Below are 12,416 nucleotides of genomic sequence, written 5' to 3'. Positions count from 1 at the left end.
GTTCTTACAAAGTATTGATTTTACTTGTAATTTTAAAACTTTTGAAGGATAACCATATTCTAATAGATTAGTTATTAGTTATAAACTTTAAAGAGTACCTTTTAAAAATATTTTAATACTATATTAAAATACTTATATTTTAAATATTTAATATACTATATTAAAACATTTAATAATTACCACTCCACTTCCACAAGAATATGATTATAAACTGTATCTACTTCATAAAGTTCATAACAATTTATTTTGATATTCAACTCTCCTTTTTTTAACCCCTTGAGATACATTTGAGAACTTGCAAGTGAAGTAGTTCAAAATCAATCATCAATATACCCTACGAAAAGCAAGTCTGATTTCTTTGTATTTGTCTATTTGTTTGGGGTTTTCTGGTTTTTTTGGCACCGGAAATCGAACTCAAGACCCTGCACTTTCTAGGCAGGTGCTTGTGCCGCTGAGCTAAATCCCTAGCAGGAAGTCTGATTTCTAAAGAAAAATCATTTAATACCAAAGGGCTCGAACTACATCTACTTTTACATCCTTTTAAAATAACACTACAGGGGCTGAGGATATGGCTCAGTGACATAAGCACCTGCCTGGCAAGCGCAAGGTCCTGAGTTCAATTCCCAGTACCAAAAAAAATAAAAATTAAAACAAAGTAACACTATAATCCCCCAGTTCCACAACAGGATGCAGAAATACCGTGCAATTACTAAACTGAAATAGCAGGACAGTCAGGTGCAGACCACAAGCAGCAGCAGCAGCAGGAACAACTCTTACCAGGCAGCAGACAATGTTCTAAGAGCTCTAAATGTATGAACTCACCTGAACACAAAATCCTGAAACAAATACTATTAAGCCTATTTTAACTCAAGTCCAAAACCCATCTCTGATGAACACCAAATCACAATAGTGGGTAACTGATAAGAACAGCAGTAACGTTCAATTACTTCCTAAACCGGGGGGGAAAACTGTCCTTAGTTTTTCCTCTGATTTTTCTGATTTCTTGAAACTATCCCCTTGATTTTTTGGATGATAGTGTAATCTTTCCACCACTTCCTTCCCTTTCTCTACTGACGTACTCCTTTTCCTTTTTCAGATCCCTAAACTGAATCATTGTCCCAAAATTTTTTCCTTAGTTTTTCACTCTTCTTTCTTGAAAATTCAATCCATTATAAAAATTATCACCTTTTTTCCAAAAGCACTAAAGAATGATTCTCTACCTACTTAGCCCTATCCTCTGTTACATACACCAAATTCTAATATCTAACTTCTGAGTAACGTTTTCACTTGCAGTCTTTCATCAGGATCTTCAGCTCTGTGACACTATTCTCTTTTTCCCTCCTTTAACGTTTTACCACAGAAAACTGCAAACAAATGTGGAGAGCAAAACACTGAAGCTCACTTAGCCATCAAGCAGTTAAAATCATAATTGGCTCATGGCCAGTCTTGTCTCATCTATCCCCTACCCATTCTCCACTCCCGTACTATTTCAGTATCACCTGTAACACTGGGCAATCATTCCCTAACACAGCTGTAATACTATCTGCTGTCAACTCAAAGTCATCAACAGTTGTCTAACATACAATATAAAGTATCAATGTTTTAAATTTCCAATCATGTCATAAATGAGATCACTTTTTAAAGTTTCGATGAAGATCCAAACAAAGTTCATATGTATTTTTTCTTTGCAAATTGTATGTTGAAGAAACAGCATTATTTGACCTATGAGGTTTCTTATGATCTGAATTTTGTTAACTGGTGTAGCTGAGTATGCATTTGGTCAGTGAGAAACTCTTCAGTTGGCTACTAACTCTTCAAACACGGTCCCAGAAATCTTTCACAGCCTTCTTGCTGTCTGGCATGGGGCCTGTCTTCTTCACTTCTTGCCAAAGAGCCACAACTGTCCACCTCCCCAAAGAGCCTTGATTCTTTACTAAGGGTAAGACTATCTGAAGACCATAACCTCGGTACTGATGTTGCCTACTATCACTAGAATGTTGATCAATTTAGGCCTTTTCATGGACAATACCAAGAAATAGGATTTTGGTTTTGTTTGGTTTAGCTTTGAGCATTTTTTATTTTGTTAAGCTTTTAAAGATGAAATAAGTCATGAATTCAAATACTCTTCCAATTCAAATTTAACAGTAGTGTTTTTATTTCACTTCTATATTATTTTTGTACCTTTTTCCCACTCTGATGGTTCTGGTTCTCAAGGTCACTGGGGATAACAGAATTGGAACTATCACATAAGTGCTCATTAGCTTTTTACCACATTAAAAAAAATTCAGAACAGTATCAACACTGCCATTTTATAATAAGATTTCTGAAAATTAAGTATTTCTTTTCCAAGCAGTTCTTTAAGGTATATTTCTCCGCTAACAACCCAAAAACAAATTACTGTGTTCAAAAAATCACTTAGGATTTTTCTTGGTTTACACCAACAGGAAACACATTTAGTTTTTGCTTCATTTTCTTTTCCACTTTTCAAAGTCGTCTTCGTAAATTTCTGTCTTGTACTATTATATAAAATGTATATAATTTCACATCAAATTTATAAAACAAGACATAGTGAAAGATATCTCCCTTCCTCTGCTTTTATCCTATTCTCTTTTACTATAGGTTACTTTCTTAATTTCATAGTTTATTCTTCCACTGTTTTAATATAAAATTTCTATTGTCCTAGTAGCTATTTGTATTAAAACCTTACATAAACACATACATGTGTGTATAAACATTCTTATTCTTTCTTTTTTAAAAATACACATATATGTGTGTATGTTCTCTAGTACATGCAACACTGAAACTAATAATTCAAGTGTCCCCCTTACCATCCTAGTTAACTAAAAAGCAATCGAACAGCCTATTCAATTTTTTGTAGTTTCTATTCCCATTTCATTTCCTGACAGGTGTATGTTACATTGTTAGAGAACACAGCCATTAAATACACTAGCCTTTCCTTTAAAAAAAAAAATTGTTTAATCTTAGTACAACAAATACATTATTTTGTGATCAGCTGATATCACTCCAGTCATTTGAGTTTTCTGAAATACATTCTTTAGTAGACTACTAAGAGGTTTCTGAAAAGTAGATTTCCTGAATTTGTATATCAACATGTAACCTTTTTACATTTTCCTACAGATTTGTTTTGGTTTTTGTTTTGTTTTGTTTTTTTGAGACAGGGTCTCACTATGCAGTTCAGGCTGGCCTTGAACTCACTTTGTAGCCCAGGCTGGTTTTGAACTCCCAAGGATACTCCTGCCTCAGACTCCCGAGTGAAGGGATTATAGGTGTGTGCCACCATGCACAGCATCGATTTTTAAAATAAATGCTATTTCATTGTTTTCTGACACAAAACACTGAGGTCAGATTTTTCCTTAACAGCAAAAATTATTTTGTTTCCTTTAAGACCAATAATTTAGTCTTTCTTTTCAGTGGCCAAGAGTATTTTTTGTTCTTTACAGACACAATGATTTTACCAGAATGTTTGTTTGTTTGGTTTTTGTCTTTTTCAGACATGGTTTCACCATGCAGTTCAGGCTGGCCTTGAACTGACTATGTAGCTCATACTGGTCTCGAACTCATGGCAATCCTGCTTCAGCCTTGTGAGTGTTGAAATTACAGACATGCACAACTATGCTTAGCTCTTTGGAATCTTTTTATCTTTGATTTTAAATTTTTCCTTTTGCCTTCTCATAGCTCTTTTTTTTTCTTTTTGGTACCAGGAATTGAACTCAGGATTTTGTACCTGCCAGGCAGATGCTGTGCCACTGAGCTATACCCCCAGCCCCTCAGTGGCTCTTAAAGAGATAGCTATATGGCTTCTAGTTTAGTTTTCATCTGAAATGACTTTTATTCTTCTAATTCTTTCCTAAATTCTATTGCCTCATTTCTGTTATTTTATTCTTTCATATCTTGTCATTTTCTTAATTCCGTTTAGCTCATTTTGAATTATGATGTTTTACTTTTCATCCATTTTTTGCACTTACCTTTATAAACAAGTTATTCTGTTCTTCATTCTCCCTTTCATCTGGACCCACCCATTGCTTTGCCCCTACTACTTCTATCCCATCAAATTTGTTTCTATTTCTAGCTCCTTCTCCTTGAGGCAAGGCCCTTGCCTTATGGGCGCTTTGGCTGGTTAGTTCTGAGTCTTCAGCAAGGCCCTACCAGTGCCACCCCACACTAGCATCTGTGGGGCCCTCTGGGGATCAGCTGCTGCTATGCAGCCAGCCAGTCCATGAGGAGGCTGTGGCGGCCCTGCACCACTGGAGGCCACCCGCCAGGGGTCCCATCACACCACAGTGAAGTACCGCAGAAGCCTCTGCAACACATTCTCCACCAGCAGAGCTACCAACATGATGAACCCTAACCTTTTCCGGACCTTCCCACGTTGATTTAAATGGAATAAATCAGAAAACAAAAGGCACAGTATATCTATCTGCCAGTTTGGTTTCTAAAATTAACTGACTTTTAATTAAGAGTACATGGGCTCAGTCTCTAGGCCCAAACTGTTTGATATGTACTTACTGGTAGCATCGCTTCAGCCCATTCTCCGTGTCCTCTTTGTAGAAGTTTAATTCTTTCCAGATCGTAACAAACTTGCACGAGGTCCCCCACTTGAAACTGTGAGGTGCCGCCTTCCGCACCCTGTGCTGCGTCCCCACTGCGGACGATGTTGGCTTTGGTGAGGACGGCAGGATTAAAGGTCCACCTGCAAAAGTAAAGACAAAGCTAGGAGCAGGCACACTTACTTAACTGTCAGGCAATTTTTTTTTTTTTTTTTTTTTTGTCTTTTTGAGACAGGGTCTCGCTATGCAGTTCAGGCTGGCCTTGAGCTCACTTTGTAGCCCAGGCTGGTCTCGAACTCACAAGGATTCTCCTGCCTCAGCCTCCCAAGTGCTGGGATTACAGGCGTGCGCCTCCACGCCCGGTCCATGTCAGACATTCTTAAACACTGTAGAGGGAAAACCTAAAAGAGTAAGGTAATCCTTTCAAATTACATTCTACGTGATTTGCATTTCTTTTTCATAATGTATTCTGATCTTAATCTCACCGTCCTAAAACAATACTAATGTTTTAGTTTACTTTTCTCTAGACTTATTTTCTATTTGTTCTTAAAAATTGTAACAGTAATGTGCCCACTGCTAAATACTCAAACATTTTAGAAGCATGGAACGTGAAAGTTTCATATCATACAAACACACCTAGACTACTAGAAACCATTATTAACACTATCACATAAACCCTTACAGATCTAGCAGTATGTTGGGTGATATTTATAAGCCAGGTAGTTGTTCCCCATAAATGGGATCATTATACACACACCCACTACTCTGTTACTACTTTTTTCTGAGATAACGCATCTTGAAGATGTTTCAATGTCAGATATAAATCTATTTCATTCAGTTTAACAGTCTATCCCCTCCAATGACACAGACACACCCAGGTACATAACCACTCTCCTATGAACTATCATTTGAAGTACTTCCCAACTGTCATTCACATGTAATCACTGTACATACATCTTTGTGCACATGGGGTCAGTATTCCATCAGAGATTCTTAAAAGAACTACTAGATCCAAGTATATATTTATTTACCATTCTGATGGAGCCAAATGCTCTACAAAGACTACCATTTCTCCTACCATGGTCAATTTTATAGGTAAAAATATTATCTACTTTTAATTTCCATGCATGGGTAGTTTCCATAATTATAATCATTCTATCAAGATAAATGTGGATTCTGACTTACTGTACATAAGCATTTTTCCATGCTGCTATCACCTTAAAACTGTCATCCTAATAACTACTTAACAGCCGGGGTGTGGTGGCTCATGCCTGTAATCCCAGCCCTCTGGAGGCTGAGGCAGGAGGATCGTTGTGAGTTCAACACCAGCCTGGGCAACAAAGTGAGCTCAAGGCCAGCCTGAACTGCATAGTGAGGCCCTGTCTCAAAAACACAAAAAACTAAACAAAACAAAACTACTTCACAGTCCAATGTGTAACATAATACTCACTTTCCCTAATCCCACACTCAACTCCAAGGAAAAAGGTGCTCTTGTCTAATAAGTTTCTAGAGATTTGGCATTTTTTATATTTTCCTCCTTAATTCAAATGGTTATTAGCATATAAAAGACCCCAAGAGGTCACAGTGTACAACAACCTGTACCCCAGAGGAATATGCGTCAGTAACTGGAATATCAGACACACACTGTATTTTCTGTTTTAGCAACCACAGCGCCCCACCCAGACTTGCAGGTCTCCCGGAGCGGCAGCAGGCTTAATTCTTCCTTTGTCTGCCTGCAGCACTCCCTCCCTGGTGGGGGCCACCCCCTCTTCTAAACTTACTGGAGGTAGGTTCTCTCTGACCTGCCCATTAGAAATGACCACTTTCTGTTGGGCCTTCAGAATACCCTAAATATCTGCCTTCTGTATTCCTCCCAGCACTTTACTGCAGGTATTTCCAGTTTATCCAAACTAAAAGATAAGCCCTTTAACGGCAGGAAACCAGCCGAGCTATGTAATCCTACCAATCACAGGACCTAATACAGAATAGGTATTAATAGTCTTCGCTAAATAAAGAACAAAAAGATTACTTTCTGGAGCTCAAATTCCATATTACTGTAATACCCTACTGTCCGATTAAGAATTTTAAACAAGAATTCCACAACTAATACCAATTTGTATTAACATTTCCAAACAAAAAATAAAGAGAATATTTAACACAAAATATGTAAGTACATGCTACTCAGAACCTTTTTTTCTATTTGAGACAGGGTCTCGCTTGCAGTTCAGGCTGGCCTTGAGCTCACTTTGTAGCCCAGGCTGGTCTCAAACTTGCAATGATCCTCTTGCCTCAGCCTCCCGAGTGCTGGGTTTACAGGTGCGCGCCACCACGCCCGACCTAGAACTAAACTTTAAAGGTTTTTCTCTTTTTTAAAAACAGCTTCATTAAGATGTATTCACCCATTTAAGCTGTGTGACTGCATGGTTTTAGTGTATAACGGAGCTGCACACTGTCCCCATGCCAGGTTTCATCCTCACCCCTTGGTAAACATACCCATACCTACCAGCAGCCGCCCTGCCACCACTTTCTCCCCAGCCCCTGAAGAACCAGCAATCAACTTTCTGCTTATGTAGATTTGCTTATCCTGGACATTCTATACAAACAAAATCCACACTCCGAGAAGCTCGAGTGGCTTGCTCCTCCCCCTCAGATGTCTCCAACATCCATCTGTGTTGGAGGGTGTCAGTACTCTACTCCACTTGAGGACTACACCTTGTTTTCTTCACTCCATCAGCTGACAGGCATCTGCATTGTTTCTACTTTGGGGCACTTATGAATAATGCTTCTACAAAAAGTCATGTACAGGTTTTGGGTGCACACAGGTACTTCAATTCTCTTGGGTATATATACGAGAGTGGAACAGCTGCTGGGTCATATGATAAGTCTACATTAAACATGTTGAGCTACAGCGGCAAAGCGCCTGCCTGGTGAGCGCAACGTCATGAGTTCGGTTCCCAGTACCGGAGAAAAACCAAAAAAAAAAAAAAAAAAAAAACCAAGTTGAGCTAGTCACTTTTCCACAGTGACTCCACCATTTTACAATGCAACCAGCAATATATGATAGTTCCAATTTCTCTACATCCTCAATAACACTTATTATTTGACATTTGGATTCTAGGCATTACAGAACATGGTCATAGCATCATACCATCTCATTGTGGCTTTGATTCGTACTTCCTTAATAACTAGAGTATCTTCTCATGAGTGTTCTGGACAGAACCGTGTTCCCAGAGAATTCATACAGTGAAGCGGTAACCCTCAACGGAACTGTATTGGAGGGCTGGGGATTTAGCTCAGTGGCACAGCGCCTGCATGGCAAGCGCAAGGTCGTGAGTTCGGTTCCCGGTACCGGAAACCCACCTCCCCCTCCCAAAAAAAATTTTAAAAAAAGAACTGGATTGGAAATACGAATAAGGCCTTACTCTGGCAGTACTAGTATCCTTATAAATGTAAGAAACCAGAGTTCTCCCTGATACACACAAAGGAAAAGACAGATGAGGGGACACAAAAGGTGGCCATCTACAAGCCAGAAAGATAGACTTCACCAGAGCCAACCCAAAGGACACCCTGATTTGTAACTTCTAGCCTTAAAAAGGATAAAAAAGTAAATTTCTGTTTTATCAACCATCTGCAGTATTTGGGTTTTTTTGGTGTTGTGATTTGTTCTGTTCATCTTGTATCTTGTTATAGCAGCCCTAGTTAAGTAGGAAGTCAGGTTTTTTGGTCATCGCTATAATTTCTCTAAAAAAATGTCTGTTCTCACCACTGGCCCATTTTTCAATTGAATTTTTAAGAGTTTTTTATAACTTCCAAGCATTTTCTCCCATGCCATGAGTTGTCACTGTATTGTCCTGGTAGTCTCCTTTAGAAAATAAAAGTTTTGGGCTGGGTATAGCTCAGTGGCACAAGCGCCCGCCTGGCAAGCCCAAGGTCCTGAGTTCGATTCCCAGTACTAAAAAATAAAAAATAAAAAATGAAAGTTTTTAATTTTGAGGAGGTGTAGTCTACCTGCCTTTTGTTTCAGGGTTGTATCTCTATAAACCATCATCTAACTCAAGGACATGAAGATTTACACGTGTTTTGCTCTAAGACTTTAACATTTTGGTTCTTAAGTGTTAGATCAATGATCAATTTTGATTCCACGCTTGTATAGGTTGTGTGGCAATTTCATTCTTTGGCATGTGGATATTTCATTTGTCTCAGTATCACTGAACTGCCCTGAGACCTGAACAGAAATCAACTGAGTTAAATGCAAGAGCTTACTTCTAGGCTCCCTACTCCTTGATCTGTATGTCTAACTTTATGTCATTAACACACTGTCTCACTCTAGCATTGCGGTTTCCCTAGGTTTTTCTATGTGTAAGATCACACCACTTGTGAACAGTTTTATATCCTCTCTTCTCTCACATCATCCTCTTCTTTCTTTTCTTGCCCTGGGTAGAACCTCTGGGTACAATGTTGAACGTAAGTGGGAAAGTGGACCTTATTTCTAATGTGAGTGGGGAGGAAGTATCCAGTGTTTCAGCACTGAGTACGATATTATCATCTGTGGGTTTTCAGATAGCCTTTATCAGGTCCTTTAATCAAGCTGACGCCACTCCCTTCTGTTCCTACTCTGTTCAGTGTTTTGATCACAGAGAACTAGCTTTTGTCATATACTTTTTTGCATTTATTGGTAAGACTGTGTGTGCCCTTGAGATTTGACTACAATTGGAGCTAATTCTACACTTAGGTAAGCAATTTAATGCTAATTTTTCTTACTCTCATAAAACCCCTTCCTTAAAGAACTAGCCCTTAGTTTTTCTATTCACACTTGCCAGTAAGATAATTATTCAATTAACGACTGATTTTACCTTAAAGTATTTAAACATACCCGTAGACAAGGCATATATTGGTCCTCAGAGCCAAAATAAAAGACATAAGCACAGCCTCTACGAAACTTGAAACCAAGAAATCAAATAACCATTTTAACTGGTAATAGGAGACCAATGGAGGGCCCTAAATTAGCGTATGAACTCAAGATCCCTAGGATGTAGAAGGGTTAAATCCAAGGAAGAGGGAATGAAAGGAGGAAAGGAATGCCACACTGTGCCAGTAATACCTACAAAGGCACCAAGTGAGGAATACACACAAGTCACAGGGCTGGTAAAAGTATGTGCCCAGTGTAGCAGTGCACACCTGTAGCCCCAGACCTCCAGGAGCCTGCAAGAGGATCCAAGTTCAACCCCAGCCTAGGCTATTTAGTAACTTAGGAAGACCCTGTCTCAAAAAATAAATAAAAAAGCCTGGGGTTGTATCTCAGTGCAAAGGCCCTGGATTCAATCTCCAGTGCTGAAAAAAACAAAAAAAAAAAAACAAGAATGAGTGTATGTGCACATATCTAAGTATGGGAGAACTGTACTGTCAAGAGATGACTAAACACATAGGTCAGAGGAGTTTTAATAGGACCTTTTCTGATTCACAGATTGCTATGGTCCATTTTCAACAAACAGTTTTTGAGTTGTACTTTCACTTAATACTGATATAATATATTCCACTCCTAGAGGAAAACTTTTAAGTATACAAAATTTTGTATCATAAATATATAATTTCACTCACATATACACACTCCCGCTCTCTCTTACCTCTCTATCTTACCAACATACTCTCATTTCTATTTACTATTTAACTTTAACAGTCTGATTAAATTACACTATTTATTCCCTTAAGGAACTTTTCTATCAAAAATTGAGAACTGTCACCAACCTATTGCCACTTGGGTACTGTACTACAATGTCATGATCTTCATCAATGCCACAGACAGTTCCAGTGGTAGTTAAAGTCTCAAACATTCCATCAGTCCATCCACCGTGACCGTGCTGCAGAGACTGCACAATTTCTAGGTCTAGATCTATATTTACCAGGTCACCAATCTGCAATCCACCAGGATTCCTGTTGCCATTCTGCTCACCTGTAATTTCAGAGGTAGTTAGGAAAAAAAGAAGAAAGACACACACAGGAACAACATATAACTGCATTTTGTATGGATATGATTACTAACTCAATCTCTACTTGTTACAGGTCTACTCCGATTTTCTACTTCTAATCAGCATTGATTGTTTCTACCTTTCTAGGAATTAGTTCACTTCACCTTGTTTGCCTTATGTGTTGCCTACAATTATTCATAGTGTTCCCCAAGTTCACATCCCACCTAAAAACTTAGTGAAGACCTTGTCTCAAAAGTAAAAATAAAATAAATTTAAAAGGCTAAGGAAGTAGCTCAATTTAAAGACTGTGAGTACAATCCCCAGCACAGGAAAGAATAAAAATTTTAATGATACATGGAATTTTATCTATTATGTTAACTTAATCTTGGAGCTGTTCTTTTATTAAGAAGTCAATCTTACAAAAATTCTAAGAAATTTATAAGCACTAAACTTTCAAATCCCATTTTAAATAGTGCATGAGATACAATACTGATATAATCTAATGTGAAATTTTTCAAGGATATGTTTATGGCTAAAAGATGTTTCAAATATGTATTATGACATAAATGCTGTAGCACTTCAAGACATAACTCTGAGCCTAAATAAATAACAAAAAAGAAAACACATTTTAAAATCAAGAAACTTTCTTTCTAAATGACCTTAATAGTGACCAATTTTTTTGCTATCTGTTTTTTGTTTTGTTTTGTTTTTTTTGAGACAAGGCCTCACCATGTAGTTAAGGCTGGCCTTGAACTCACTATGTAGCTAAGGATGGCCTTGCACTCACAGTGCCCCTCTGCCTCAGCCTCCCAAGTGCTGGGGTCACAGGTGTGCAGCACCATGCCTGGCCTAATGGTGAATAATTTTTGTAAGCCCAATTTAAACACTTTACTGAATCCATCAATTCTACTATTAAGAAATCTTCTCTAATCTGCTGACTCACCTAGCACAGGGCAATGATCTCTGTAGAAAGAACCTCCTTTGGCATCCTGGACACACTTCAGATCAGACTAAGAAGAAAAGAAACCAGAAAAGTCATGCATGAGAACTTCAATACCTGAAATAGGCAAAAAAATTCATTCAGAACACAGCCACAACAGAAGAGTACTTCTGAGTTAACAATTACACTAAACATCTTTCTTTCATCTTGCTTCCAAAAACATGTTTCGAAAGCTATAAATCTGATCTTCAGAGAGTTATCTTTTTTTTTTTTTTGAGACAGTCTTACTATGTAGCCCAAGCTGGCCTCAATCTCAAAATCTTCCTGCCTCATCTCCCAAGTCCTGCGATTACAGGCCATGTGCTTCCACGCTCAGCAAGGGCATACTTTACTTAATTTTTACATCCTGATTTTAAAGCTCAAAATTTTAATTATAATAGAGTATTTAACACAGTATTTTAAAAATCACATGCCACTAAACGAACTATAACGAGTATTTGAAATGTACATAACACATTTAACTTGAAAGATACTTTTACCAAAAAGAAATCTTCTTTGAGCTTTCTAATCAATTTTATGAAATACAGAGGACAAGCATTAACTTATTTTACAAAGAAAGAAAGTGAATACAAGTAGTAAAGGCACTGTCCAGAACTGAGCGCCAGGCCATAGTAAATAGGGATGGACAAACCCAGCCTTCAGAACTCTTGCCTGGCTCATTTCCCTCTTTACTCCAACTTAGTCCTCGCTGCACCATACCTGGTTAACTCAAGTTCCGGCACTATTTAAGTGCAATAGGGAGGCACCTCTGGTGTTAAGACAAAGCAAAAAATGTGGACTCAGAAGAACAATTTGGGGTGTTGCTGGGAAGTTTAGAAGAAAATTCAATTTGCTTTAAAATGCCTAATAATTCTGGTGTACTCCGTCAGTGATTAGTGCATC

The 12,416-nt window shown here is 38.1% G+C and overlaps 1 protein-coding gene across 1 annotated transcript in view; it reads right to left on the bottom strand.

Moving 5' to 3' along the window:
* Mib1 (mindbomb E3 ubiquitin protein ligase 1) overlaps positions 1-12,416 on the bottom strand; it is a 110,269-nt gene that overhangs the window by 60,371 nt on the left and 37,482 nt on the right. The window contains exons 5-7 of the mRNA XM_005372691.2: positions 11,478-11,544; positions 10,314-10,518; positions 4,528-4,711 (exon numbers count right to left, since the gene is read on the bottom strand). Of these exons, the coding sequence (XP_005372748.1) occupies positions 4,528-4,711; positions 10,314-10,518; positions 11,478-11,544 (456 nt within the window). The remainder of the gene's footprint in view (positions 1-4,527; positions 4,712-10,313; positions 10,519-11,477; positions 11,545-12,416) is intronic.

The sequence above is a fragment of the Chinchilla lanigera genome, unplaced genomic scaffold (genome assembly GCF_000276665.1).
Source record: "Chinchilla lanigera isolate Chin_1 unplaced genomic scaffold, ChiLan1.0 scaffold00001, whole genome shotgun sequence".
Lineage (NCBI taxonomy): Eukaryota > Metazoa > Chordata > Mammalia > Rodentia > Chinchillidae > Chinchilla > Chinchilla lanigera.
The sequence above is the reverse complement of the archived record's forward strand: the minus strand, read 5'-3'. Positions and strand labels throughout refer to the sequence as shown.